Source organism: Bison bison, unplaced genomic scaffold, assembly GCF_000754665.1.
Source record: "Bison bison bison isolate TAMUID 2011002044 unplaced genomic scaffold, Bison_UMD1.0 scf7180017864490, whole genome shotgun sequence".
Taxonomy (NCBI): domain Eukaryota; kingdom Metazoa; phylum Chordata; class Mammalia; order Artiodactyla; family Bovidae; genus Bison; species Bison bison.
Genome location: NW_011495049.1, coordinates 6493041 through 6518965, shown reverse-complemented (window position 1 = coordinate 6518965; position 25925 = coordinate 6493041). Strand labels below are relative to the sequence as shown.

Genomic DNA, 25925 nt, shown 5'->3' with positions numbered 1-25925 from the left:
CATGTCCGACTCTTTGCGACCCCATGGATTGCAGCATGCCAGGCCTCCCTGTCCATCACCAACTCCCAGAGTTCACTCAGACTCATGTCCATCGAGTCAGTGATGCCATCCAGCCATCTCATCCTCTGTCATCCCCTTCTCCTCTTGCCCCCAATCCCTCCCAGCATCAGAGTCTTTTCCAATGAGTCAACTCTTCGCATGAGGTGGCCAAAAAATTGGAGTTTCAGCCTCAGCATAAGTCCTTCCAATGAACACCCAGGACTGGTCTCCTTTAGAATGGACTGGCTGGATCTCCTTGCAGTCCAAGGGACTCTCAACAGTCTTCTCCAATACCACAGTTCAAAAGCATCAATTCTTCGGCGCTCAGCCTTCTTCACAGTCCAACTCTCACATCCATACATGACCACAGGAAAGACCATAGCCTTGACTAGACAAACGTTTGTTGGCAGAGTAATGCCTCTGCTTTTGAATATGCTATCTAGGTTGGTCATAACTTTCCTTCCAAGGAGTAAACGCCTTTTAATTTCATGGCTGCAGTCACCATCTGCAGTGATTTTGGAGCCCAGAAAAATAAAGTCTGACACTGATACACCTTTTAAAAGTCTGGAATCATTTAAAGAATACTTATTAATTACAAAGAGGATAAACAGTAACTTCACAATGGAGAAAACTGATAGTATCACCGTAACAAAAGTGAGCAAGATTAATGTTAATAATCATGAGACACAGCAACATCGTGTGCCTCCTGAAATACTGAAGTGAGAAGGAAACTTATCTTCCTAAGACGGTATAACTTGAATTTAATCATGAAGAAATACCAGATAAACCCAGCTGCAGGACATTCCACAGAAAACCTGACAATAAGTGTCAAGATGATGAAAGAGAAAGAGCAAGGAACTGCCCAGATTAAAAAAGATTAAGACAACATGAAGACTAAATGCAACATGTGATCCTGGACTAGAAAAAGACAAATGGCAAAATCTGACTAAGGTCTGCAGATTAGTGAACTGTACTGTAGCAATGTTAATTTCTTGGTTTTGAAATCATACTACATCTATAGGATGTTAATATTTGGGGAGGCTGATATGGGAATACTTTGTACTATTTTATAATTTTTTTTGTCTGAAATTATTTCAAAATGGAAAACTATGATTAAGGTATTTAGAATATCCAAAATAAAGCATATAGAGGAGAAAAATAGGAAAAAAAAAAAGTGAAAAAACACTCTGGGACACAGTCAGAAGTTCTAACATAATGTATGTACTTGGATTCCACAACAGAATGGGGCAAAGATGCAATGTTTGAAGAGATATGGCTGAGAATTTTCCTAAACTGATGAGGAACCCAACGCTCAGAAAAGTCAGCAACTTCAAGCAAGATAAATACAAAGGAAAGAAGGAAATACTCTACTTCCCTCTCCAAACCACACCTAGGCAATTAGAAACTGCAAGGAGGAATAAAGTTCACAGGAAAGTGTAAATATGTGGATAAATATAAATGGATGGTCTAAAACAAACACTACGCAAAAGACTTGAACGTATTATTCACAAAAGATACCCTGATGATCAAAAAGCAACAGTTAACGTTAGTTACTCATCAGAGAAATGCAAATTTTAACTTGTGAGATGCTAATACATATTCACCAGAAAAGCTATTAAAGTAAGACTCACAAAACCAGTTATGTGGCAAGATACAGGGCAACTGGAACAATCGTACTAGTGATGGGAGTATATAACGCTTGTAACTCTCTCCTTGGCAATTTTTAAAACAGTTAAATGTAAGCCCACCCTACAACCCAGAAATGCCATTCCTAGATATACATCTAAGAGAAAAGTGCGTGTACCCAAAAGGTGGCTTGAACAGAAATGCTGAAATTATTAACAGCTTCTTATTCGTTAACAGTCAACAAACAGAAACAACCCTAATGTCCTTCAACAGAAGAAACACATTAATACTATTATCTAGCAGTAAAAAGAACTACTGATATACCTGGAAAACAGCACATACTTTATGCTTTCATTTAAACTCCTCAAATAAACAAAAATGATCTATGGTGATAGGAAACTTTCTGGGGTGACAGAGATATAACTTGATTGGTTGATGTTAGCATGGTCACAACTGAGCAACTTCACTTTCACGCACTGGAGAAGGAAATGGCAACCCACCCCAGTGTTCTTGCCTGGAGAATCCCAGGGACAGAGGAGCCTGGTGGGCTGCCGTCTATGGGGCTGCACAGAGTCGGACACGACTGACGCGACTTAGCAGCAGCAGCAGTGTGTATATATGTGTGTATAAAAATTCATCAAGCTTTACATTTACTCTATGTAGATTAAAAATAGTAGCTGAAATGGCCAAATAGTTAAAGCAGTTTTTGTTACTATGCAGACTAAACAAACTGATTAGTGACTGAATTTTCCACTTTTCATCTGACTGCCACTTATACCTAGGCCAGGACTAAAAGGCAAAACCATTCTGGAGATACCAACTGGGTACACTTGACAACCACCAACTGGAAACAATAAAAAACAATTTCATGTTTCACTTTGCAAACAATGGAAATGGAACAGGTGGGGAGAATGTTCCCTTAGAGCCTGCCTTCATGCTCTCTGGATTATTAGTGATCTACCCAAACCAACCAGAGTATGTCCTCGAAGACCCCTTTTTTGTTTGGCTCATTCATGTCTACATTTAATCCTATTCTGTGTCTCTTTCTATAATTTTACTCTTCTGTTTACAGTAGTTATGTTCATTCCATTTGACTGCTGGAATGTAAAAGACCTAAGATCCTTTGACTCAATCTCTGACCTCTATTTTATAGTAAAAAAAAAAAAATTTTTTCCCTACTTTGATGCAGTTCATCCAAATTTCACACAAATCCAACCACAGTCCTTTCTAAGGGTGCTATGAAAGGCCATCACGTCGCCTACTCTGTGGGCTCAAGGGAAGCCTCGTGTGGTCGGTGTTACTGCTAATGACGACTCTTCACACGCTCCCAGGGAAAGGAGCTCAGCAGATGTACACTCTAATGTAGGCTATTCACTCAAACCGCCTCAGTCTTCAGTATTCTCCTGTCATTGCTTCAAAGCAGTGACAGGTGAACTGCCAAGCAGCAGCAGAGAGTCTATGCCACGTTAACAAAGGAAGAAAAGGCCATGGTCTTTTGTAATAGCTACGAACTACATTTTCACAATAAACACTCAGCAATTCATGAAACTAACTGTGCAATAACCTGAGATATAAGCCTGTCAGAAGTTGACTGACTGCTTATAAACCTTCCCAGTTCTCTCAATAAAAACAAAAATGAAAAACCACAACAAAATGCATGCTACACAATATACAAGTCAGTCTTTGGATTACCTTGTCTCTTTCTTTTTCCTTCAATTTGTCCATGGAGCGTTTTAGTCCTTCTTCCAGGAGGTCAATGAGGCGCACTGTTTCACCCGATCGTGTTTTAAACTTCTTCCTAATAAAATTTAAATGTCCCGATTAAACACATTTTGAAGCAGACCTTCCAACTTAGAAATCTTTGAAAGTTAAGGTTTGACATCACTTTATTCAGTTGACAACTAGGGTGGTTGACAAAAGAAAAGTAGACACTCCCAAGTGTCTCTCATCTATAACCCTCTACTCCAAGCATTCTATGCTTTAGGCTCCTAGTAGCATTCTCTACATATCCATTTTTAATACAGTCCCTAAAAGGGAAAGAAAGAAGGCATTTGTTCATTTTCCTGAACACGAGGTTTGGGTTAGTTGTTTTGCCTTCTTAGAGAATTATTTAATACTTTTGCTTCTAGAATTGCTTGGGAGGAAATTCTTAACTGGAATCTCACTTGCATTTTCCTGACTAGTAATTCCACCTTTATAGTGGTAGCCAACCAGAGAAGGCAATGGCACCCCACTCCAGTACTCTTGCCTGGAAAACCCCATGGATGGAGGAACCTGGTAGGCTGCAGTCCATGGGGTTGCTAAGAGTCGGACACGACTGAGCGACTTCCCTTTCATTTTTCACGTTCATGCATTGGAGAAGGAAATGGCAACCCACTCCAGTGTTCTTGCTTGGAGGATCCCAGGGACAGGGGAGCCTGGTGGGCTGCTGTCAGTGGGGTCGCACAGAGTCGGACACGACTGAAGTGACTTAGCAGCTTAGCAGCAACCCTAAGAACATATCAAAATCAGCCTGAGAACTTTTAAAACTGGATGTCAGGGCCCTACTCATACCCACTGAAATCAGAATCTTTGTGGATGGGGCAAAAGTACAGATAAGCACTGCCCTGGGCAACTGCACTGTTAAAAAGCATCTCATGAAAATTGAATTTTACCTATTAAATAAGTTTGCAAGATACTGTCTTTTTTTTCCTTTTAAATTAAAAACATTGTTCAATCCCAACAATGATACAAAGGAAGCATGCTTTTCTATTGAACACAAAGTCTGCCAAAGTGCCTGTGATACTTCCTGTTAAAGTTGTATGTTCAAAGTTGCCTTTAAAAGGGATCATCTTGCCCTTTATTACGGAATTAAACTCCTTTATTATTCCAAAACTACATGATTTCCCAGGCTTTCCTTATGTCACCCCCGCCCATCCTTGAGAATCCAACAACTTCCAAACCTTCTGTGTGATGAAATGATACCCATCATAAAGCCTAGGCAAAATGCTAAGAAAGCCTTCCTTAAGGACGTCTCCTCTTGGCAAAATCTGGTCTTTCCTGTTACTCCCTACTGTGCCTGCCTTGAATCTTTATCTTTCGTGTGTGTGGGTCCTCTCTTCTCCTCTCACCAGTGGTTCTAGAGAGGGACGCACAGCTGAATATCAAAAAGAGCTTTCAAAAACAGATGCCTACTACCCACTGCAGACCTAGAAAGTCATTAGCTCTCCTGGGAGGGCCTGGCATGTGTATTTTAACAGGCTCCAAAGGGAACTGCTCTGCTTTAGAGGACAGGCTTCTTCAGGAAAGAGGACGTGTTTTATGTTATCTTCATGTACACACTGTGGAGCACCCAGCCAATGCCATGAACAGTGGGTGCTCAATACACAGGAAGTTGATCAAAAAAAATGATAAATTTTTTATTGTAAAAAGCCTTAAAAAAAGAAAAATTCACTAAAAAAATAGACGGCAGAATCTGAGCATTTTATTTATTTTTTTTGGCCACACTGCACGGCATGCATAACTTCCCTGACCAGAGACTGAACCCCACGCCCGTGTAGTGGAAGCTCAGAGTCTTAACCACTGGACCACCAAGGGAGGTCTGAATTTGAGCATTTTAATATCAATGTTTAAAATATGGTAGGATGCCACTGGCTAGCTATCCCTGATAATTTTTTTTTATGGTGTAGGACACCATAATTACATGAATGCAGATATCTAAAACAATACAACCAGGGTAGGAAGAATCAATACTGTGAAAATGACCATACTACCAAAAGCAATCTACAGATTCAATGCAACCCCTATCAAATTACCAATGACATTTTTCACAGAACTAGAACAAAAAATTTAACAATTCATATAGAAACACAAAAGACCCCGAATAGTCAAAGCAGTCTTGAGAAAGAAGAATGGAGCTGGAGGAATCAACCTTCCTGACTTCAGATTATACTACAAAGCTACAGTCATCAAGACAGTATGGTACTGGCACAAAAACAGAAATAAAGATCAATGGAACAAGACAGAAAGCCCAGAAATAAACCCATGCACCTATGGGTACCTTATTTTTGACAAAGGAGGCAATATACAATAGAACAAAGACAGCCTCTTCAATAAATGGTGCTGGGAAAACTGGACAGCTACATGTAAAAGAATGAAATTAGAACACTTCCTAACACCATACACAAAGATAAACTCAAAACGGATTAAAGACCTAAATATAAGACCAGAAACTATAAAACTCTTAGAGGAAAACATAGGCAGAACACTCGATAACATCAATCAAAGCAAGATCCTCTATGACCTACCTCCTAGAGTAATGGAAACAAAAGTAAATAAGTGGGACCTGATTAAACTTAAAAGCTTTTGCACAGCAAAGGAAACTATAAGCAAGGTGAAAGACAACCCTCAGAATGGAAGAAAACAATAGCAAATGAAACAACTGACACAAGTTTAATTTCCAAAATATACAAGCAGCTCATACAACTCAATACCAGAAAAACAAACAACCCAATCAAAAAGTGGGAAAATGACCTAAACAGACATTTCTCCAAAGAAGACATACAGATGGCTAATAAACACATGAAAAGATGCTCAACATCGCTCACTATTAGAGAAATGCAAATCAAAACCACAATGAGATATCACCTCACACCAGTCAGAATGGCCACCATCAAAAAGTCTACAAACAGTAAGTGCTGGAGAGGGTGTGGAGGAAAGGGAACACTCTTGCACTGTTGGTGGAAATGTAAATTGATACAGCCAGTATGGAAGATGGTATGGAGATTCCTTTAAAAACTAGGAATAAAACCATCATATGACCCAGCAATCCCAGTCCTAGGTATATACCCTGAGGAAACCAAAAGTGAAAAAGACATATGTATCCCATTGTTCACTGCAGCACTATTTACAACAGCTGGAACATGGAAGCAACCTAGATGTCCATCGACAGATGAATAAATGAAGTTGTGGTACATATGCACAATGGAATATTGCTCAGCCATACAAAGGAATGCCTTTGAGTCAGTTCTAATGAGGTGGATAAACCTAGAACCTATACACAGTGTGAAGTAAGTCAGAAAGAGAAAGATAAATATCGTATTCTAACACATATATATGGAAGCTAGGAAAATGGTACTGAAGAATTTCCTTACAGGGCAGCAATGGAGAAAGAGACATAGAGACTAGACTTGTGGACATGGGGAGAGGGTGAGATGTATGGGAAGAGTAACATAGCCAACAGGCATTTGCTGTATGGCTAAGAAAACTCAAACAGGGGCTTTGTATCAACCTAGAGGGGAGGGAGATGGGAGGAAGTTCAAAAGGGAGGGGATATTTGTATACCTATGGCTGGTTCATGTTGAGGTTTGACAGAAAACAACAAAATTCTGTTCAGCAATTATCCTTCAATAAAAAAAATAAATTATATAAAAAAAACAAAAACAAAAACAAAAAATCCTCTAGCCATTACATGATAAACAAATGCTGACATATAATTATTGGTGATAAATATCAGACATAAAAAGTAAATGTGCTTTTTAGGAAGCACATTTACAGGAAGCTTGGTGCTGGTGCACTGGGATGACCCAGAGGGATGGTACGGGGAGGGAGGTGGGAGGGGGGTTCAGGATTGGGAACACGTGTACACCCGTGGAGGATTCATGTTGATGTATGGCAAAACCAATACAATATTGTGAAGTAATTAGCCTCTAATTAAAATAAATAAATTTAAATTTAAAATGAAAAAAAAAATAAAATAAAAAAATAGAGACTTCCAAGGCAAAAAAAAAGAAAAGTAAATGTGGTAATTTTCTCCCAATTGTAGGAATAATCATCTAAATGTTAGTCAAAAGAAAACAGAACAGGAAAATAAGATACTCTAAAGCAATACTCACGTGTTTGATTTTTAGCACTTTCTTAGGACCGTGAATACCTTAAGGACCAGGTGTCTTCCAATTACAAAAAAAGTGCAGCTATACAGAATTATATGTTTTATCTAAGGTATTTTGTCTGCATATAACCTTACATCTAAAATAAATACCCTGACATTTATTTGGGTAGGGCTAGGAGGCAATGGCACCCCACTCCAGTACTCTTGCCTGGAAAATCCCATGGACGGAGAAGCCTGGTAGCTGCAGTCCATGGGGTCACGAAGAGTTGGACACGACCCACTTTCACTTTTCACTTTCATGCATTGGAGAATGAAATGGCAACCCACTCCAGTGTTCTTGCCTGGAGAATCCCAGCAGGGACGGGGGAGCCTGGTGGGCTTCCGTCTATGGGGTCGCACAGAGTCGGACGTGACTGAAGCGACTTAGCAGCAGCAGCAGGCCTTTTATATGCTTAGTTAGGATTTTTGCACATTGGCATGTTAAGCACCTTGAGCTACTTCATGAAGCTTTTAGAAACATCACCCACTTTTATGTGATGGCAGAATTTAGGCCATGTCTCCAAATCAAAAATGATGTGGTAATTAAATAACTAAGGGATCCTAAGACAATATTAAATGGAAGATGTAAAAATCTCTCAATTCTTCCTAAAAGGCTGCACTCTCTGGCAGTGATGAGACACAGGTACGGAACAGCTTGGCTGCGTACATACTACAGCTTATACAGACTCTGGTATCAAATGAAACGGTCTCTACTGAAGAATCTGGGGGTCGGGCGCTGTTACCACCTTCACATTTGCAGACTCACTTGTCTTCCCCCAGCACCACACCAAATCCAGCATGAGACACTCGAGTTACGGCAGGGTCATACCAACCAATCATTTGAGCAGCACCAAATACTGTCTGGAAGTGTAAAGACTATAAAGAAATAGAAAGAGAAAGTTACTTGCTAAACTTTCTAATTTAAAAAATGACTTAAAGCTCTTCTACTTAGGAATAAAGATTTGTAAAATTCAAATCACTCACTAACCTTTTAAGGCAAGTAAAGTTATAGAAGCTCTTCTTTATTCCTTATTTATGAGAATAAGGGAACATCCTTCCTAGTTTACAGAGACAAGTGGGAAAACTGAGAAGTGAACAAGTTTGGCCAAATTCAAACCCTGCTCTCTCTCTCATATCACTTTTCTGAATTTCCGTCTTTGAGGAAAATTTACAGGGTTTTTGAGTGCCAAATGCTTCACCATACTGCCTTACCTCCAATCAGACAATGCAAGTTGATACAAATGTACAAACTTACTTGTCCATTGTCCACCACATAGATGATCATATCTGCTTTTTCCTCAAACAGTCTTTGTTTAATGGCAGCGAGGTCAGATGTATCATAGGTATAACCTCCATCCGATTTTACTATGGTTAATGGTACAGAACATCCCGGAACAAACACAATCTTTCTGCCATCGTCCACTTGCACAAATCCTAGAAGAAAAGAGAAAAAGAGAAAACTGTGTCTGGGCACCCAGGGAGTGTTCCTGGTAGTTTCCCAAAGTAACACGACACCTGGCTGCCAAACTCTTCATAGAGCATTTCACTCTATGAGGAGTCGTCCACCTGCCCAGCAGACACAAAACATGGCAATCTGTGCTTTGCTTTCAAGCAGAAGCCATAGCTTCCTTGGGGAGAAAGATGCAATTTCTATCATTACCTCTTAAAATGTATTCATTCATTTATAGTTTTCGAGTTACAACTACAACAGAGTTCAGGGCACAAACATGGCAGGATTCAGCATTGAAATGACTAGTAAAATGGAAAAAATAAAATCATGTTCATACACTCATGATGAAAAAGGCAAAATTCTTGGATGCAAGAAGGGACAATAAGGAACATGATGGTAAAAACAGCCATATTTCAGAGTATGCTGCTGCTAAGTTGCTTCAGTCATGTCTGACTCTGCGACCCCATAGACAGCAGCCCACCAGGCTCCGCCATCCCTGGGATTCTCCAGCCAAGAACACTGGAGTGGGTTGCCATTTCCTTCTCCAATGCATGAAAGTGAAAAGTGAAAGTGAAGTTGCTCAGTCATGTCAGACTCTTAGCAACCCCACAGACTACAGCCCACAAGGCTCCTCATCCATGAGATTTTCCAGGCAAGAACACTGGAGTGGGTTGCCATTTCCTTCTCCTCAGTGTGTGCTACTATATGCTAAATACTATATTGAGTCTTAAATTCAACCTTCACAATAACTCTATGCAGTAAATACTATTACTATTGCCTTTTTCCTTTAACATTTTAGAAAACTGATGCTTGGTAGGGTGAAGGCAGTACAAAATCCTGGTTAAAAACAAACTCTGAAGCCAGACTTCCCAGGTTTGAATCCTGACTTAGCAGTTATTAGCTATGTAACCTTGGGAAGTTACTAATTTCTTTGTGCTTCTTTTCTTTCTTTAATGGACATTACTTTTCTTGTTATGAGTACAAAATAATGTCACAATTAAAGTGTTTCTCACATTATGACAATCTGGATTCTCATCTTCCCCTTACAGCAAGGAATACAGTCTCCCTCCAATATCCTAAACTATTTCTAAGGACCCCACACTTGCTTTGCCTTGCTTTGTTGAATTCCTCCTTTCTGCTAGCATGACTAATATGGCCAGCTTCTTTTCTCATTATTAAAATCTTTTTACCTACGTCTACAAATAACAAATGCTGGAGAGGGTGTAGAGAAAAGGGAACCTTCTTACATTACTGGTAGGAATATAAACAGGTGCAGCCATTATGGCAAACAGTATGGAGGTTCCCCAATAAACAAAAACTAGAGTTGCTGTATGATCCAGCAATCTCATTCCTGGGCATATATCTGGATAAAACTATAATTCAAAAGGATGCATGCACCCCTGTCTTCACAGCAGCACTATTCATAACAGCCATGGAAACAACCTAAATATCCATTGACAGATGAGTGGATAAAGAAGACATGGCATACACATACAACGGGACACTACTCAGCCATAAAAAAGAATGAGATGTGCCGGGAGCCGGTGAGGCATTCCACTCGTGACAAAGGTCATGAGGAAGGAGGCTTGGCATACGCAAAGGCGAGATCGAGCCTCAGGAGTCCCCCTGGATATTCTCGAGCATCTACCCCCCCAAAAAAGCCAGAGTCTGCCTCCTTTATTGCTTTGTGCTCTCACCTCGGACTTTACTGGGGACTGTCCCCCACCCCCACCACCATCTCGCTCTCTCTGTCAAAGAGTTAACTAACAGCTCCAATTAATAAAGTTCCTGGGCAATTAGGAGTGTTTAAATCCAAACCCCTCAGATGGCTCTCTAACACGCCTGACAAATTTACCCGGGCTCCTACAGCTATGCATACAATTGTTTACAGTCTCCCAGCCTCGAGAGGCATGGGAAGCTTAAGATATTCAAATAGCTTAGAGCTTCTGAGAGAGTTAGAAACTGTCAGAATAAAACTAGTAAAAGATTTCATTGATGAGCCAATGCTTGCTGCCAAGTTTCCACATCCTCTGTATTGTATCCTTGAATGTGTATTAATTAATAGTTGGTATGTAGAAAAAATAAGTAGTGGCCTTGGTGTTAGCAACTTTAGACCCTTAAGGTAATAAATTCTTTCCTTTGTCGTAAACCCATTACACATCCGCCCTATAGGAATGCAATTTTATCTAACACCTTCGGAAGATGGCGCCAAACCTTAAAATAATTACTCTTAGAGAAAATCAGTCTTTGTCAAGAGTCATAAAATGTTAATAGGCCTTCTGGCCAGAAGATGATGTAAATCACCTAAACCATTTGTATACGATAAATCTGCAGGAAAGAAACCCTGGTTTTTGATAAGGATCAAAGACTGCTGACTTTGCATCCCCTATTATCCTCTATGTGTAACTTAGGGTATAAAAGCCCCTGTTGAAAATAAAGCTACGGGCCTTGCTCACCAAAGCTTGGTCTCCCCATGTCATTCTTCCCCTCAATTTCCAGCTGAGTCTCCATCTGGAGCGTGGAAATCCTCTGCGACCATTTATTTGCCTGGGTTTCTAAGACCCACTCAAGAAGGTGTCTAAGGTGGGCACCTTCCGCTATTCGAGAGGGCGCCTGCGGCTTCCGTGGTCAGAGCTAACCTGGTGTCACGGGTTATATTGATTTTCCACGTAAACCAAGCTACTCAGCTTCTTTTCTCCACTGAATTTTCCTACTGAGCTATCCTCATTCTATTACTCTATCTCTAATTAACATTTGAATAGGTCGCTGAAGCCGTCTCTCCTTCGAATACCCTGGATCAGCCGGGGCTGGACCTCGGCAGAGATGCCATTAACAGTAACACAGATAGACCTAAAGACTGTCATACTGAGTGCAGTCAGACAGAGACAAAATCGTGATATAATGTACACGTGGGCTCTAAAACATGACACAAATGAACCTACCTGCGAAAGAGAAACAGACTCACAGAGAACAGACTTGTAGTTAGAGGGAGGGAAGGGGGTCTGGAGTTGGTAGTTCCAAACTGCTATACACAGAACGGGTAAACAGGGTTCTATCATATAGCACAGGTAACTAAGATGAATATTCTGTGATAAATCACAATGGAAAATATGAAAAAAAATTTATATATATAACTGAGTCACTTTGCTGTAAAGCAGAAATTAATTGTAAATCAACTATATCTCAAGTTAAAACAACTTTTAAAAATTCCTTATCTTAAAAGTATGGTCCTTAAGTTTCCAGAATGTGATTAGTAAGTATCATTTCTCATTCAAGGAACTAAGCTTCCCTGGAGATAACAGAAGAGCTGAATCCACAATTAAGGCAGGAAATGTACAAACTTATCCTGAAATATTGTGTCCAGAAAACAAGTAAACTATCAAAAACTCTAAGGGTCAAGGGGGAAAAAATGGAAAGCCACTTGAGACTACCATTAGTGAAATACAAGACAATTTGAATATTAAAAAAATAAAGGCAAACAGTTGGAAAATATAAAATATATTAAACCTAATTTACAATAATGCTAAAAATAATCCAGTTGTTACATCTGGAAGATATTAAGAAACTAGTTTACTATTCTGAAAACTGGTAAATAAAAATAAAGAAAGAACCAAGCATTTATACTGTTTGCCTATGAACCGTACCTCTGGTTAACCAAAATGATTATGCGACAAAGTTCTGCACAGGAGAATTCCAGGTAACAAACCAAGAAACGACAGAATGCTGTATTCCCAACCTCCAATAAAACAACAGAACCAAGTCATGACCATCAATAGCGGCTAAAACCACTAGAGGAAAGTCTAATGGGGAAATTAAAGGACAGATCAGGTTGACAATACCTGAACCCACTAATTCATCTTAACATCGTAACAAGAGAGTCAACTAAAAAGTGGCATTCTCACAAATAAACAACACAAAACAAGAAAAGAAAACACAAATCAGAGTTTAATCTAGCCTCTTTAGAAAATACAGATAGAGGAATTATGCCACACAACACCATACGGAAATCTCTGTAAGACAAATGGCCTAGTTTCTTCAATAATAAATGAGAAAGAAGTGTGGGGCTATGGAGAGAAACCCATGACTTAACAAATTTTATATTAAACAAATGTAATGTGCAGACTCTGAATCAGCTTAGGAAATGTGAACTCATGACTTGCTATTAAGAAATCATTGGGACTTCTCTCTGGTGGTCCAGTGATTAAGAATCTGCCTTGCAATGCAGGGGCATGGGTTCAATCCCTGGTCAGGGAACTAGGATCCAATCCCTGGTCAAAGAACTAAGATCCCACACGTCAGAGCAACTAAGCCAGTGGACCAGGGCACAGAGCAACTACTGAAGGCCACATGCCACAAGAGAGTCTGTTCACTGCAATGAAAGATTCCACATGATGTGACTAAGACCTGACGTAGCCAAAAACAAATTAAAAAAAAAAGAAAGAAGTATTAATTGTCATGGAGTGATAACGCTATCATGGTTTTGAGGTGGGATGAAGGGTCTGTTGTTTCAGAGACAAACCAAAGCAGTTATAGAAGAAATTATATAAGCAGTGTACAGGAAGGTAACAGACACAATAAGGTCTGCCTGTGTTCATAATTAAGTTGGTGACAAGTGCATGAAGCTGGGATGTCACTGTAATATTCTCTCTGCTTTTGCCTATGTTTGAAAATTTGTACAATCAAGTTAAAAATAAAAAAAGAGTGCTTACCTCTATCTTCAAACTCCTTTACAATATCATGCATCCTATCTTGATAGAAGGATTCTCCCCTCTCTATTAAAGAGATGTCCAATGCCTCATAGATTTTATTAAACTCTAGGGAAAAAGTCATAAAATAAAGAGAATGTATAATTTAAAAAGATAACCTACAGTAACACAATACATTTTACTGCCTCGTGTGGCAAAACAGCCACCAGCCTCTTCCAAAGATCTACTGGCTATTCGTGTTCATCTGTTCTTCAAAGTGACCTTTCAGATAACACTGTCAAGTCTGAACACTCAGAACTGTCTTGAAACCATAAATGAATATGGAGAACTAGGGGACGTGGCATGACACTCTACCCAAACATTCTGTTCCACCCTGGTGTGTATTTCCCTTCATTTTAGCCCTACATATTTCTGGATAGATTTATTTGTAAGGATTTTATAGCTTCGGATGCTTAATGTGAATAGCATCTTTTTCCTTTCTACTTTTTTTCTAACTAATTTTTCCTGACTTCTAAAGAAATTAAATTTTGCACCTGCCTGTCTTTATAAATAAACTTTCTTTGTAGTTTCAATTTCAGAAAATATGTAAGAAAAAAAAATCTATTTGTTAGCCCTTGAATATTTAATACGTCATTCAAAGTCAATTCTGAATACTCAAGAAACTACATGCAGTAGTATTCGCTGGAAAAATAAACAAAGCCCAGAAGCTTACCTTGGCGGGAGACATCACAGATGAGTTTCCAAGCTTTTATGATGTCTGGATTTTTACTCTGGAGCAAAACAACACACTGATATGCTCGCTTCTTAAATTCCTCCTCAGTATCAAATCTCTTCTTGGATTCCTATATTAAAAAAGGCAAGGTTTGTAAACAATCAGCCCCATATTTCTAGATAAAACACATTTCTAAAAAAAAAGAAAAAATCCCACAAAAAACAGAGGAAGTAAAAATTTAGATCTGTTGAACAAGTGTTCTATCTCAACAGTCAAAGAATGTTGTTACAAATGAATGTGCTAATAAAACCCAATTATTACTTCTGAAATAATTTTCCTTAAAAATGTAACATTTGATCACAATGCTACCTCCACCTTTCCAGTTCACACTAGTGCTTGTGTTCCGGGAGAATGACAATGTACAGCTAACACATGAGGCTGAATTTTCCAGGTTCTAATTTCCATTCTAAATAATTTTTTTTGGGGGGGGTGGTAATTAAAAATAAAATCATGGACTTCCCTGGTGACACAGCAGATAAAAATCTGCGTGCCAGTGCAGGGGACACAGGTTTGATCCCTGGTCTGCGAAGACGCCACATGCCGTGGGGCAACTAAGCCTGTGCGCCACAACTACTGACGCCCGAGAGCCTCAAGCGTGGGCTCTGCAACGAGAGAAGCCAGCGTGCAACTAGAGAGCAGCCCCCGCAGCTGCAGCTAGAGAAAGCCTGTGTGGAGCAACGAAGACCCTGAGCAACCAAAAATAAAAAAAATTGCTTTCATTGGTTCCTATCTACTTTGAAAGCAAAACGTGCTTATTAAAAAAATATTGTTAACCCTATCCCAAACTAACCAGCAATAACATTCTGATGAAAATTCTAGGTATCTCTTTGCAATCACAGATCTGTATGTTTTAAAAACTATAAATATATGGTTTTTCTTTTATCCTTGGTATTAAAATTCAGCAATGTGTTTTAAATATTATATGGCATTAATAGATTTGCCCATTGTATTCAGTGCACAGAATTCCAGCAGATTATAGCTATTTCACTTAACTGATACCAGTAAACAATTTTCAATCTTTTCATTAGAAAATACATACCAAAAGATTAAAAAAAAACCTCTAAAAAAGCCAGTTACCAACCAACCAAAAAAAGTTTTAAGTACTATATTACTTCTTAATACAGTAATCCTATTCTTGGGACTCTATCATAAGAAAACAATTTTAAAAATGAGAAAACTTACATGTAGAAACATGTAGGTACAACCTACAAGTAAACCTACAAGTAAAAACATGAAGTTACTTACTGAGCATCCCCAAAATGGGGGGGAGGAAACCAAATAATAAGGAGCATACACTTTGGTCTACAAATCCAAAATAAGATGTGGTCACAAATTAACACGAAAGAGTATGATAAAACTTTAAATAGGTACAATACAAAAATGTTACTATAACCACAATTGATATAATAAAAGTTTATATACGGATAAGTGAAAGAGTCAAAGACTGTTTACTACAGTGATTTATTTAAAATTATGGTTTATGGTAAATTTGTCTTTAAAAAACTGTTTATACTTAATAATGCTTTCAAAACATACAGAATCAGGAAGATAACAGCAGCATCAAAATTTTGAAATACTAAAATGTACTTTGACTAACAAACTCCTAAATTCACGTAAGAATGGGTAATGCTGTAGATTTAAATTTTTAACATACACCAATAAAAGCAAACATGCTACAATGAGGAACAGAGAATGGAGCAACTTTTATTTAACCCCATAATAGCTTCAAATACCATTTAAAACTCCCTAAGGAAAACAATTATGATAATTGATAGACACACAAATAATACAAAAATAAATGGCACCAAACCTTATAAAAAGCCTGAAGATCCCCAATGGGAGGTGAAACTGTTAGGTAATCTGGAAATTTATCTTGCAGGTGAGCAATGAGCATGCCAAACTGGGTTCCCCAGTCTCCTACATGGTTTAATCTAGTATCAGACACAGAACATAAAACCACTTAAAAATGATAAACATGAACTGGACTATAAAGAAGACTGAGTGCCAAAGAATTGATGCTTTTGAACTGTAGAGTTGGAGAAGACTCCTGAGAGTCCCTTGGACTGAAAGGAGATCAAACCAGCCAATCCCAAAGGAAATCAGTTCTGAATATTCATTGGAAGGACTGATGCTGAAGCTGAAACTCCAATACTTTGGCCACCTGATGTGAAGAGCTGACTCATTTGAAAAGACTTTGGTGCTGGGAAAGGATTGAAGATGGGAGGAGAAGGGGACGACAGAGGATGAGATGGTTGGATGGCATCACCGACTCAATGAACTTGAGTTTGAGCAAGCTCCAGGAGTTGGTCACGGACAGGGAAGCCTGGCATGCTGCAGTCCGTGGGGTTGGTTGCAAAGAGTTGGATACAACTGAGCGACTGAACTGAACTGATATTCCATTAGGAACCACAAACATTAAGTGCCAGTACATCATGTTTAGTAGTGTTCTTTTTATGAAGGTGTTTCCTCATCTGGTCTGAGAGGCAAAGACAAGGTTTGTTATGTTTGTCATTAGATACCCAATAATGAGCCTGCAAACACCTGGCCTACAGGATTTGCTGAATGAAGTTCCTATGAATGGACTGTGATCTGTTTATTGCTTAGTTAACTGGGAGAGTGGCAGTCAGGTCAATGTTGGTCATTACCATAATTTTATGAAAACGTAACTTTTCAACCAATTATTTCAGTATAATTTAGTAGTTCCCAAATATCAGAGAAGGCGATCGCACCCCACTCCAGTACTCTTGCCTGGAAAATCCCATGGATGGAGGAGTCTGGTGGGCTGCAGTCCATGGGGTCGCTAAGAGTCGGACACGACCGAGGGACTTCACTTTCACTTTTCACTTTCATGTATTGGAGAAGGAAATGCCAACCCACTCCAGTGTTCTTGCCTGGAGAATCCCAGGGACGGGGGAGCTTGGTGGGCTGCTGTCTATGGGGTCACACAGAGTCGGACACGACTGAAGTGACTTAGCAAATATCAGTGGACAAAATTCATCAAAATATATCAATCCAATCACTTCTCATTCCTCACTGCTTTCATCTAACCTCAAACCATCAGATCATCTCTTCAGTTCAGTTGCTCAGTCGTGTCCGACTCTTTGTGACCCCATGAATCGCAGCACGCCAGGCCTCCCTGTTCAAACTCAAATCCATCGAGTCGGTGATACCATCCAGCCATCTCATCCTCTGTCGTCCCCTTTTCCTCCTGCCCCCAATCCCTGCCAACATCAGTCTTTTCCAATGAGTCAACTCTTAGCTGGATTATTAAAACAGACTTCTAATTAATTACTATAGTTCCTTTTCCCTTCTTTGCCTAGTTTATTTGAAGAAACCAGGGCAATCTCTAATCAGATTATATGCCCTACTAAGACTCTCCAAAAGCTTCCCACTGCATTTAATAAAACTGCAATTTCCTACCATGGGCTACAAAGTCCAGTACAATCTGTTTCTTGCTTACTTCTCCCACTAAAATATATACTTCTAGTATACAGGACGGAAAAGGCAATGGCACCCCACTCCAGTACTCTTGCCTGGAAAATCCCATGGACGAAGGAGACTGGTAGGCTGCAGTCCATGGGGTCGAGAAGAGTCAGACACGACTGAGTGACTTCACTTTCACTTTTCACTTTCCTGCATTGGAGAAGGAAATGCCAACCCACTCCAGTGTTCTTGCCTGGAGAATCCCAGGGACGGGGGAGCCTCGTGGGCTGCAATCTATGGGGTCGCACAGAGTCAGACACAACTGAAGCGACTTAGCAGCAGCAGTATACAGGAGGCACTCAAGGAATATCTGTGCAATAAATGAGGGAGTTTTCCCCTTGGTTCTACATCCACCCCAAGTCTTAATAGCTATTAGTCCAAAGGAGGGGCCAAAGATATAATTTAAAAGCCTAATGGGTGATTATGAAGCAGACACTTAAGAATCACTGATTTAATCAAAGGTTCTTTCTCTAGTGATAACTTTCTTTTCTATAGAAATCTCCAAAGAAAGGCAAGAGTACGTACCTCAGCACGTTATATCCTGCAAACTCAAAGAGGCGGCACATGCTCTCGCCTATGATTGTTGACCGAAGGTGGCCTACATGCATCTCTTTAGCTATGTTGGGAGAGGAAAAGTCAACTATAACCTGGGATAAATAGTAAAGATTTTTTTAGAGAGGGATATAAACATTTTCTTTTGCTAACACATTCATTAATAACATTTAATAATAAACAAGGCTTAAACATTAGCTTGGATTGTAATGCAACTATTAGGATTTCTGATGGAACTTTTAGGATTTCTGATGGAACTTGTCCATCATTAATTGAAAAATAATCAAATCTGTTTAAATAAGTTATCTATTCTTTATTTCAGAGACAACTCATAAATATCAGTTGGCTACCTCAAATGCCTTGGGGAATGAAAACAAAAATCATATAGCAATCAAGACCCAGGGGAGCTTTTTCGAGGGTGGTGGCAATTGTGGGTAGAGCACCATGAAGGCCTCAGGGACACTCTGTGAGTATAAGGTGGTGGGGTGCTGCCTGCCGACCCCCAAATGCTGCATGCTGCCCCTCTATCGTATGAGAATTTTTGCGCCTAATCACGCTGTTGCCAAGTCCCGCTTCTGGTACTTTTGTGTCTCCACTGAAGACGATGAAGAAATCCTCAGGGGAAATGGTCTACTGTGGACAGGTGTTAGAAATCTCCCCTTTGGGTGAAGAACTTCGGCATCTGGCTGCACTGTGACTCCCACAGCATGCACTGGGAGTAGCAGGACCTGACCACAGCTGTTGCCATCACCCAGGGCTACCGAGACATGGGCACTGGCACCAAGCCTGGGCCCACTCAATCCAGATCGTGAAGGTGGAGGAGATCGCAGCCAGCAAGTGCCGCCGACCAGCGGTCAAGCAGTCCCAAGACTCCAAGATCAGGTTCCCACTGCCGCACCAGGCCCTCCGTTGCCAGCACAAGCCACACTTCGCCAACAAGAGGCCCAACACCTTCTTTTAGGTGTAGACCCTCTCTGTCCCCGGGTCTGCCCAAATAAAACTCAAGTGGGAAAACCGGAAACAAAAAAAAAACCCAGGGGAAGGGGGAACTTTCAAGATAGTGGTGGACTAAGATATGGAGATCGTCTTCCTCCCCACAAATACATCAAAAATACATCTGCATGTGGAGCAACTCCTACAGATCACCTACTGAAGGCTGGCAGAAGATCCCAGGCTTCAAAAAAACAAAAAGACCCAGTGGATAGGTTACTTCACAGCTATGTTCATAATCTCAAAATATGAATAGTTAAATCTCAATATAAAAAGTGAAAGCCATTTTTAGCTACAGCTAATAGAGTTCTAATGTATTATGCTATCAATCAAAAAATACACATATACCTTTTTGTTCTCTCCAATGGAAGGTATTTTAACACCATTCACCAAGAGATTGGTCAACTGTTGTGATACAAAGCCCTTTCTTAAGTGGATATTAATAAAACCTAAAGAAAAACAGAGAAGAGAAAAAAATCAGATAGCTTCCAACTTTGAAGATTGCTACTCCCAAAGCACTTCTCAATTTCACTTATGCTGGCTCCAGAACCCTAGTGTGGCTCTGGTGAAACTTTTCAGGCTTCCAACAGCACCTGGGGCCTTGGCTTGAGCCCTCTTATGAGCTCCCTGTTTCCACATCTAGTTTCACCACTTTCCTGAAAGCTTCCTACTTAATGCAGGACCCCTTCACTCCCAGCGAATGATTTAACTCTTAACAGAAAATAAACGATCCTTCTGCCACAGAGTATCTGCCATCACTATCTCCTTTTTGCTGATGAGAAACTGAGTGACAAGGCAATAAAGTAACTCATCCACAACCAGGTGAGTAAGTCTCGTTTAAAACCTCAGTTTCCTAACTCCCAATCCAAGGTGTTTTCATCATCTTGTTCAGTACATGAGTTTTAACCTTATGTTTATATTTAAAATGGTTTTCTTTTCTTATTTCAAAAGGACTCAGCAATCAATAGAACTACTTTAGAGTACATTATGACATACCAGGACCAGCAATTTCAACTTTCTCAATATATTCATTGTCTGGGAGGTGTTTGACAATGTTTTCAGCAATTTCTCTTGGATTAACTTTCTGTTCCTTGGTTTTAAGCATCTATAAAACATAAATGATTGATTACACAACAGGTCTCAGCAAATTACTAGGAAACGCACAGCTGACAAAGCATCAGATTCAACTGACACAAGACTCATTAGAAGGCAGCAGCAGAGACCAGTGACCTTGTAAAGAGAGAGAGATTAAAGCATCAGACAGCAACAGTGCCGGGGGAATGGAAAAGTGCCAAAACCACAGGATCTCTTTTCAGAATGAGCTGCCACAGCTGTCTAGAACTTCTTAATGAAGACTTTTAAAGTCTTTAGTTATAATGCCTGTTCCAGAATATTTACATTTCTAATTTTCAAATCATGAAAGTGTGCAATATTCAGATTTGAGTAGTAAATAGCACTCTTATAAACTTAACTCCAGCACAGACACACAAAAATTATCCAGGAAAAAATCTGATCTCTTTAGATGAAGCCTTTCTATTCAGCAATGAAAAGAAATCAAAAAGTCCCAAACCAAGCGCAATAAACTACTAACACATTAGCTATTAGAAACAGGGAACTCCTCTGACTGAACATGAAATACACAAGCCTATCTCACAGACACATCTCCATCAAATATTTGATGGGAATGCTGGTGCTAATTAGCTAACTTCTAATTCCTCAACAATAAGTCAGTTATCCTGGACACAAAAGGAGGAATGTGCCAAAACAGTATCAGCTATTTCCTTAAATATTGAGTATATATAATTTAAATATTAAAATTTATGCTTTTTAAACATTAAAAACACACAGTCCCTTTCCTCAAGCTTTTCAGAACTGTGGAAAATGTTTTTACTGAGGATACAATGCTCTATTATTTATGTAAATGATAATTATGGGCTTCCCGGGTGGCTCAGTGGTAAAGCATTTGCCTGCTGATGCAGGAGACGTGAGTTTGATCCCCAAGTCAGGAAGCTCCCTGGAGAAGGAAATGATAATGCACTTCAGTATTCTTGCCTGAGAAATCCCACGGGCAGAGGAGCCTGGCGGGTTACAGTCCATGGGGTTGCAAAAGAGACAGACATGACTGAGCACGCACGCACGCAATGATAACTGTCATGCTTAAGAAAATCAAAGCACAAAGAATGCTTTATAATAATATAATTACCTGACAAATGCCCATAGCACTATTACACTGATAGTCCCCAAACTTGGGCTGCTGACTTGGAGTCACAATCAGTGGAGGATTTTCCAAAACTGGATAGGCAGCCTTAATGGCACAACCAAAGACCTCTTCCAGGCAGCTATTAATGTTAATCATAGTTTTGGTTGGTTTGTTCCTTTCTGCTTGAAGACTCTGTAAGAAAAGAATGTAAATGTTAATAAACTTTATACAAAAATTTCCCAAATATTTTGAGAAGCCTTCAAGTATCTTGAAACTGAAAGGTAACACACACTCCTAGTGTAACACTCTCATATTTAGGATGTGCTGAGAAGCATTAATAGGACAAGTCTATCCCACAGCATCTAAGACATACATGTAAAAATTCCCCATGTACTTTCTTTCTACAGTTATTTAATATAACAGAAGCCAGCAATAGGGAGTAAGGGGCTGATGATTTTCTCAGCTTCCTAAAGCACCGAGAAAATAATATAAAATCAATCCTAAATAACTTCCTATCAAATGCTGGAACTGAAAGCTCTATGGACAAAAACAATAAAAACATTTAATCTCTTCATTAAAACGCTGACCCTTTCAAGCATGAAATGAAACAGGTCAAAAATACTGATGGGTAATATTAATGTATCAGAGTAACAGATTGTTTTGTCTTCCTGCAAAATAACCCCGTGGTACTTCCTATCTCTCACCTTCTCAGAAGTGGAATACACTCATTTAAGATGGTATATAATTAATTAATTACCTCCATTATTGCACTTTTCATACCTTCTCCAAATTATCTGTGTTTGGACAGATCTGAAATTTCTCTAAATATTCTTTTGCAAAGAAAGTGTCTTATTTATGGTTCTATCCCGATAGGTGACGGTCCGTGTGGTTGCAGAAGTGTTGGACAAGCAACTAAACAACAAAAGTTCTGGCACCTAGCCCTGTACCCGCCATGTAGCAGGTCAAGATGGCTGGTGACTGAGAAGATATGGCCTAAAGAGACAGACGAACGTGCTGTCTACACACTAATCATGAGTTTACATTAGTCAAAGTGTCGATGTGTAATATGAATGGCAACAATAATGAAAACTATTATTCGAGCAGTACTGAACTGAGCGCTCCTGAGTGATTCAAGTGTCAAGAGCGGAGTCAAGTGCTTTATTTATGTGCATTGCCTTACGTCACCTACATAACAAAAATGGAGTTTGTGACTACTATCACCATTTCCTTGTGGGTTAGAGATTAAGTAACTTGCTAAAAATGATAAAGGGAAGAGGCAAAGCCAGGATTCAAGGTGAACACTCTCTTCTCCTTTAAAATGTTAAGTTCCATGAGGTGAAGAAATATTACATATGGTACAAGCATCTTTGCTACAATTCAATATAAGCATTCTGAAACATCACATTATGCAAAAAAAACCCAAACTAACTAAAACACCCTCCTAAAACAACAGAACTTATAAGAAAATTAGCATCAGGAGATAACTCAAAATCTGTGATTTTGTAATAAGAGCACCATCACATAGCAACCTTAACATTGTCACTGATGAAAAAATGTACCTGTTTTTCTAATAAACACTAACGTAAGACTTAATCTTGAAAAGAACATGACAGCTCAACGGGAGATTTGTAGAGATGTGGATGGACCTAAGTCTGTCAAACAGAGTGTAGTAAGTCAGAGAAAGAAAAACAAATATTGTATATAACGCATGTATGTGAAATCTAGAAAAATCTAGATTTCAGGGCAGGAATAGATAAGCAAAGGTAGAGAACGGATGTGCAAGCGTGGGAGAGGGAGGGTGGGCTGGGCTGGGCAATTAGGTTCAACATAAATACATGTCCATGGATAAAACAGCTAGTGGGAACAGGGAGTAGCACAGGGAGTTCAAGTTCTCCATTATGTGCACCAACAACTTACTCCTACCTTGTGTAATGCAGGGGGAAAGGATGGGGTTTGAGTCCTTTTATCAAATTTCAGAATCTTCGCTAACAAGGATTTTTTTAAAAGACACCATAATTTAAATTGCAGGATGAAACCAAAGCCCAGAGTACTCACTTTTTGAAGGATATAACACATGTGTTGCGTAGCAGAGGATTGGAGGGTGGGAAGGAGGTCCAAGAGAGAGGGTGTATGTGTACACACACAGCTGATTCATAGTTGTTGTACAGGAGAAACTAACAGAAGGTCGTAAAGCAATTATACTTCAACAACAACAACAAAAGAATACACTTCCTTTTGTACCTTCTCCCTCCCAGCTTCCAGCACATACCAGGTATTTAACAATAATTTTGACGTGAAATAAACAGAGAAATGAATATAAATAAGTGCAGAATGAATGAGGTAATCAGAAAGGTTGAGATATTTTGGGGACAATTCCCTGGAAATGTAATTTTTTTATTTTAGAAGACTCAAAGTAGGTAATAAAAAAAGACTTCATGGCAGTGGGGCAGGCAGAGTCTAAGATGAATAAATAAGAGGAAGCTTTGGAAAGAAGGTATAATGCCAGTGCAGCCTGCCTGAAAGTAGTAGAGACCACACAGAGCCGAACAATCATGGGAGTGAGGTCATCATCGCCCAGGACGTGTCATCAGTAGATCTGAAGAGCAGGCCAAGAAATTAAAGCCCCAACGGAAGCAAGCTCAATTTTCTGACAAAATCAATAAACACTGTTAAGATTATGAAGTCATGAAATAACCAATACAACACAAGCTTCATGGGAAAAAATGTTCCAAAATACTAACGGGAAAAGAACCTTCCCACAAATATGACTCTGTAAAACACAAAAATAAAACTGTAAAATAACCAACTTAAAGCAGAGAAGGACTGTGGGTGTAGTTAAAAATATTTTGACTTGATATAAGCAATTACTGAAAATTAAGCTGGCTACACACTTAGTATGATGAAACATTTAAAGGGCCCAGAAGGAAAACAGCAATTTCTCCATTATCTGCACCAACAACTTACTCCTAACTTGTCTAATGCAGGGGAAAAGGACAGGGTTTAAGTCCTTTTGCCAAATTCCTTTCAGTATTTTCACTAACAAGGATTTTTAAAAAGACACAATAATTTAAATTGCAGAATGAAACCAAAGCCCAGAGTACTCACTTTTCGAAGGATATTCAGTCGATACTTTAATTTTAAATTTTCTTCCCGCAACTTCTCCAAATCTGCAGAAGCTTCTGAACAGCTGTAGTTTTTCAACCGATCAATTTCAGCAGTCAGAAACTTAACCTCTTTTTCCTAGGAAAGAACAGCCACCTTGGTCCATCATGATTGATAACTCCCAGATGTGATAAACTGAACCATAAACTTACTTCCTTATCTCCCCTCCTCTCCATCTGGGCATGGTAGAGGTGACAGCAATTAAGGACTTTGCCTTTGATAAGTTGTGGTTTTTGATGACATTACCAATGTCATTTTTTGATGACATTACTGATACTATCCTTGCTAAGCAAAAAGTATTTGTTTGTGTTGGAGAGGAGGAACAGGAGTCTTAAGCCTGCAATCGGATCCCCTTCAGATGGCTTGCTTCTGTGGTTCAAGTCCCTCTGCTTTTGCCTTTTCTGAGACAAAAGGACTTTCCCCTTTTATCCTCTCTTTGTTTCCAGTGTCCTAAGTCCTAGACTAGATGTTTTACTCTAATACCCCAAACCAAAGACATGTCAATTCAAAAGAAATAAAGCTACCAAACTGTGTTATTCAAGGAGAGATTCCTCACTTTAAATGTGATTGTTTATCTGGGCATAATTACAGCAAAGACAAAAACACAGTGTGCCATAAATGAGCATACTGTGTTCCAGGCACAGAGCTCAACACTTTTCAGAAATCATCTCCATTCTTCTTATCACAACCCACTGAGAGTATACCTATGTCCCCACACCGAAAAAGACCATATGACTCGAAATAATAAAGAAAGTGACAATTTACTTGACCAGCTTGTGACGGATTTAGCAATGAAGCGGTCCCCATCCTCCCACCCCTCCCCACCTGCACCTGGAATGTAAGGAAACTGTCACTTCTTGACAAGCTCTTGCAGTTCTTTCTCCACGAACACTTAAGGCAAGAAGCAAACCCCAGCTTGATAATCAACCCCTACACGGGCTGAGAAAAAAGAATCTCAGGATTCCTCTTGCACAGTATCATGGACAGAACGGAGTGCTGAGCTGCAAACAGGGCCCAGGGCTCCTGCTCTCACCCTA

General features: G+C 39.5%; 1 protein-coding gene and 1 pseudogene across 1 annotated transcript in view; one reads left to right on the top strand and one right to left on the bottom strand.

Annotated features, from left to right (window-relative positions):
- RARS (arginyl-tRNA synthetase) overlaps window positions 1-25925 on the bottom strand; it is a 29470-nt gene that overhangs the window by 2957 nt on the left and 588 nt on the right. The window contains exons 2-12 of the mRNA XM_010863355.1: window positions 24832-24966; window positions 21730-21918; window positions 20523-20631; window positions 19875-19975; window positions 18510-18631; window positions 16312-16432; window positions 14442-14571; window positions 13733-13837; window positions 8829-9007; window positions 8340-8449; window positions 3358-3463 (exon numbers count right to left, since the gene is read on the bottom strand). Coding sequence (XP_010861657.1) covers window positions 3358-3463; window positions 8340-8449; window positions 8829-9007; window positions 13733-13837; window positions 14442-14571; window positions 16312-16432; window positions 18510-18631; window positions 19875-19975; window positions 20523-20631; window positions 21730-21918; window positions 24832-24966 — 1407 coding nt within the window. The remainder of the gene's footprint in view (window positions 1-3357; window positions 3464-8339; window positions 8450-8828; window positions 9008-13732; window positions 13838-14441; window positions 14572-16311; window positions 16433-18509; window positions 18632-19874; window positions 19976-20522; window positions 20632-21729; window positions 21919-24831; window positions 24967-25925) is intronic.
- On the top strand, window positions 18643-19862 carry LOC105005382 (annotated as a pseudogene).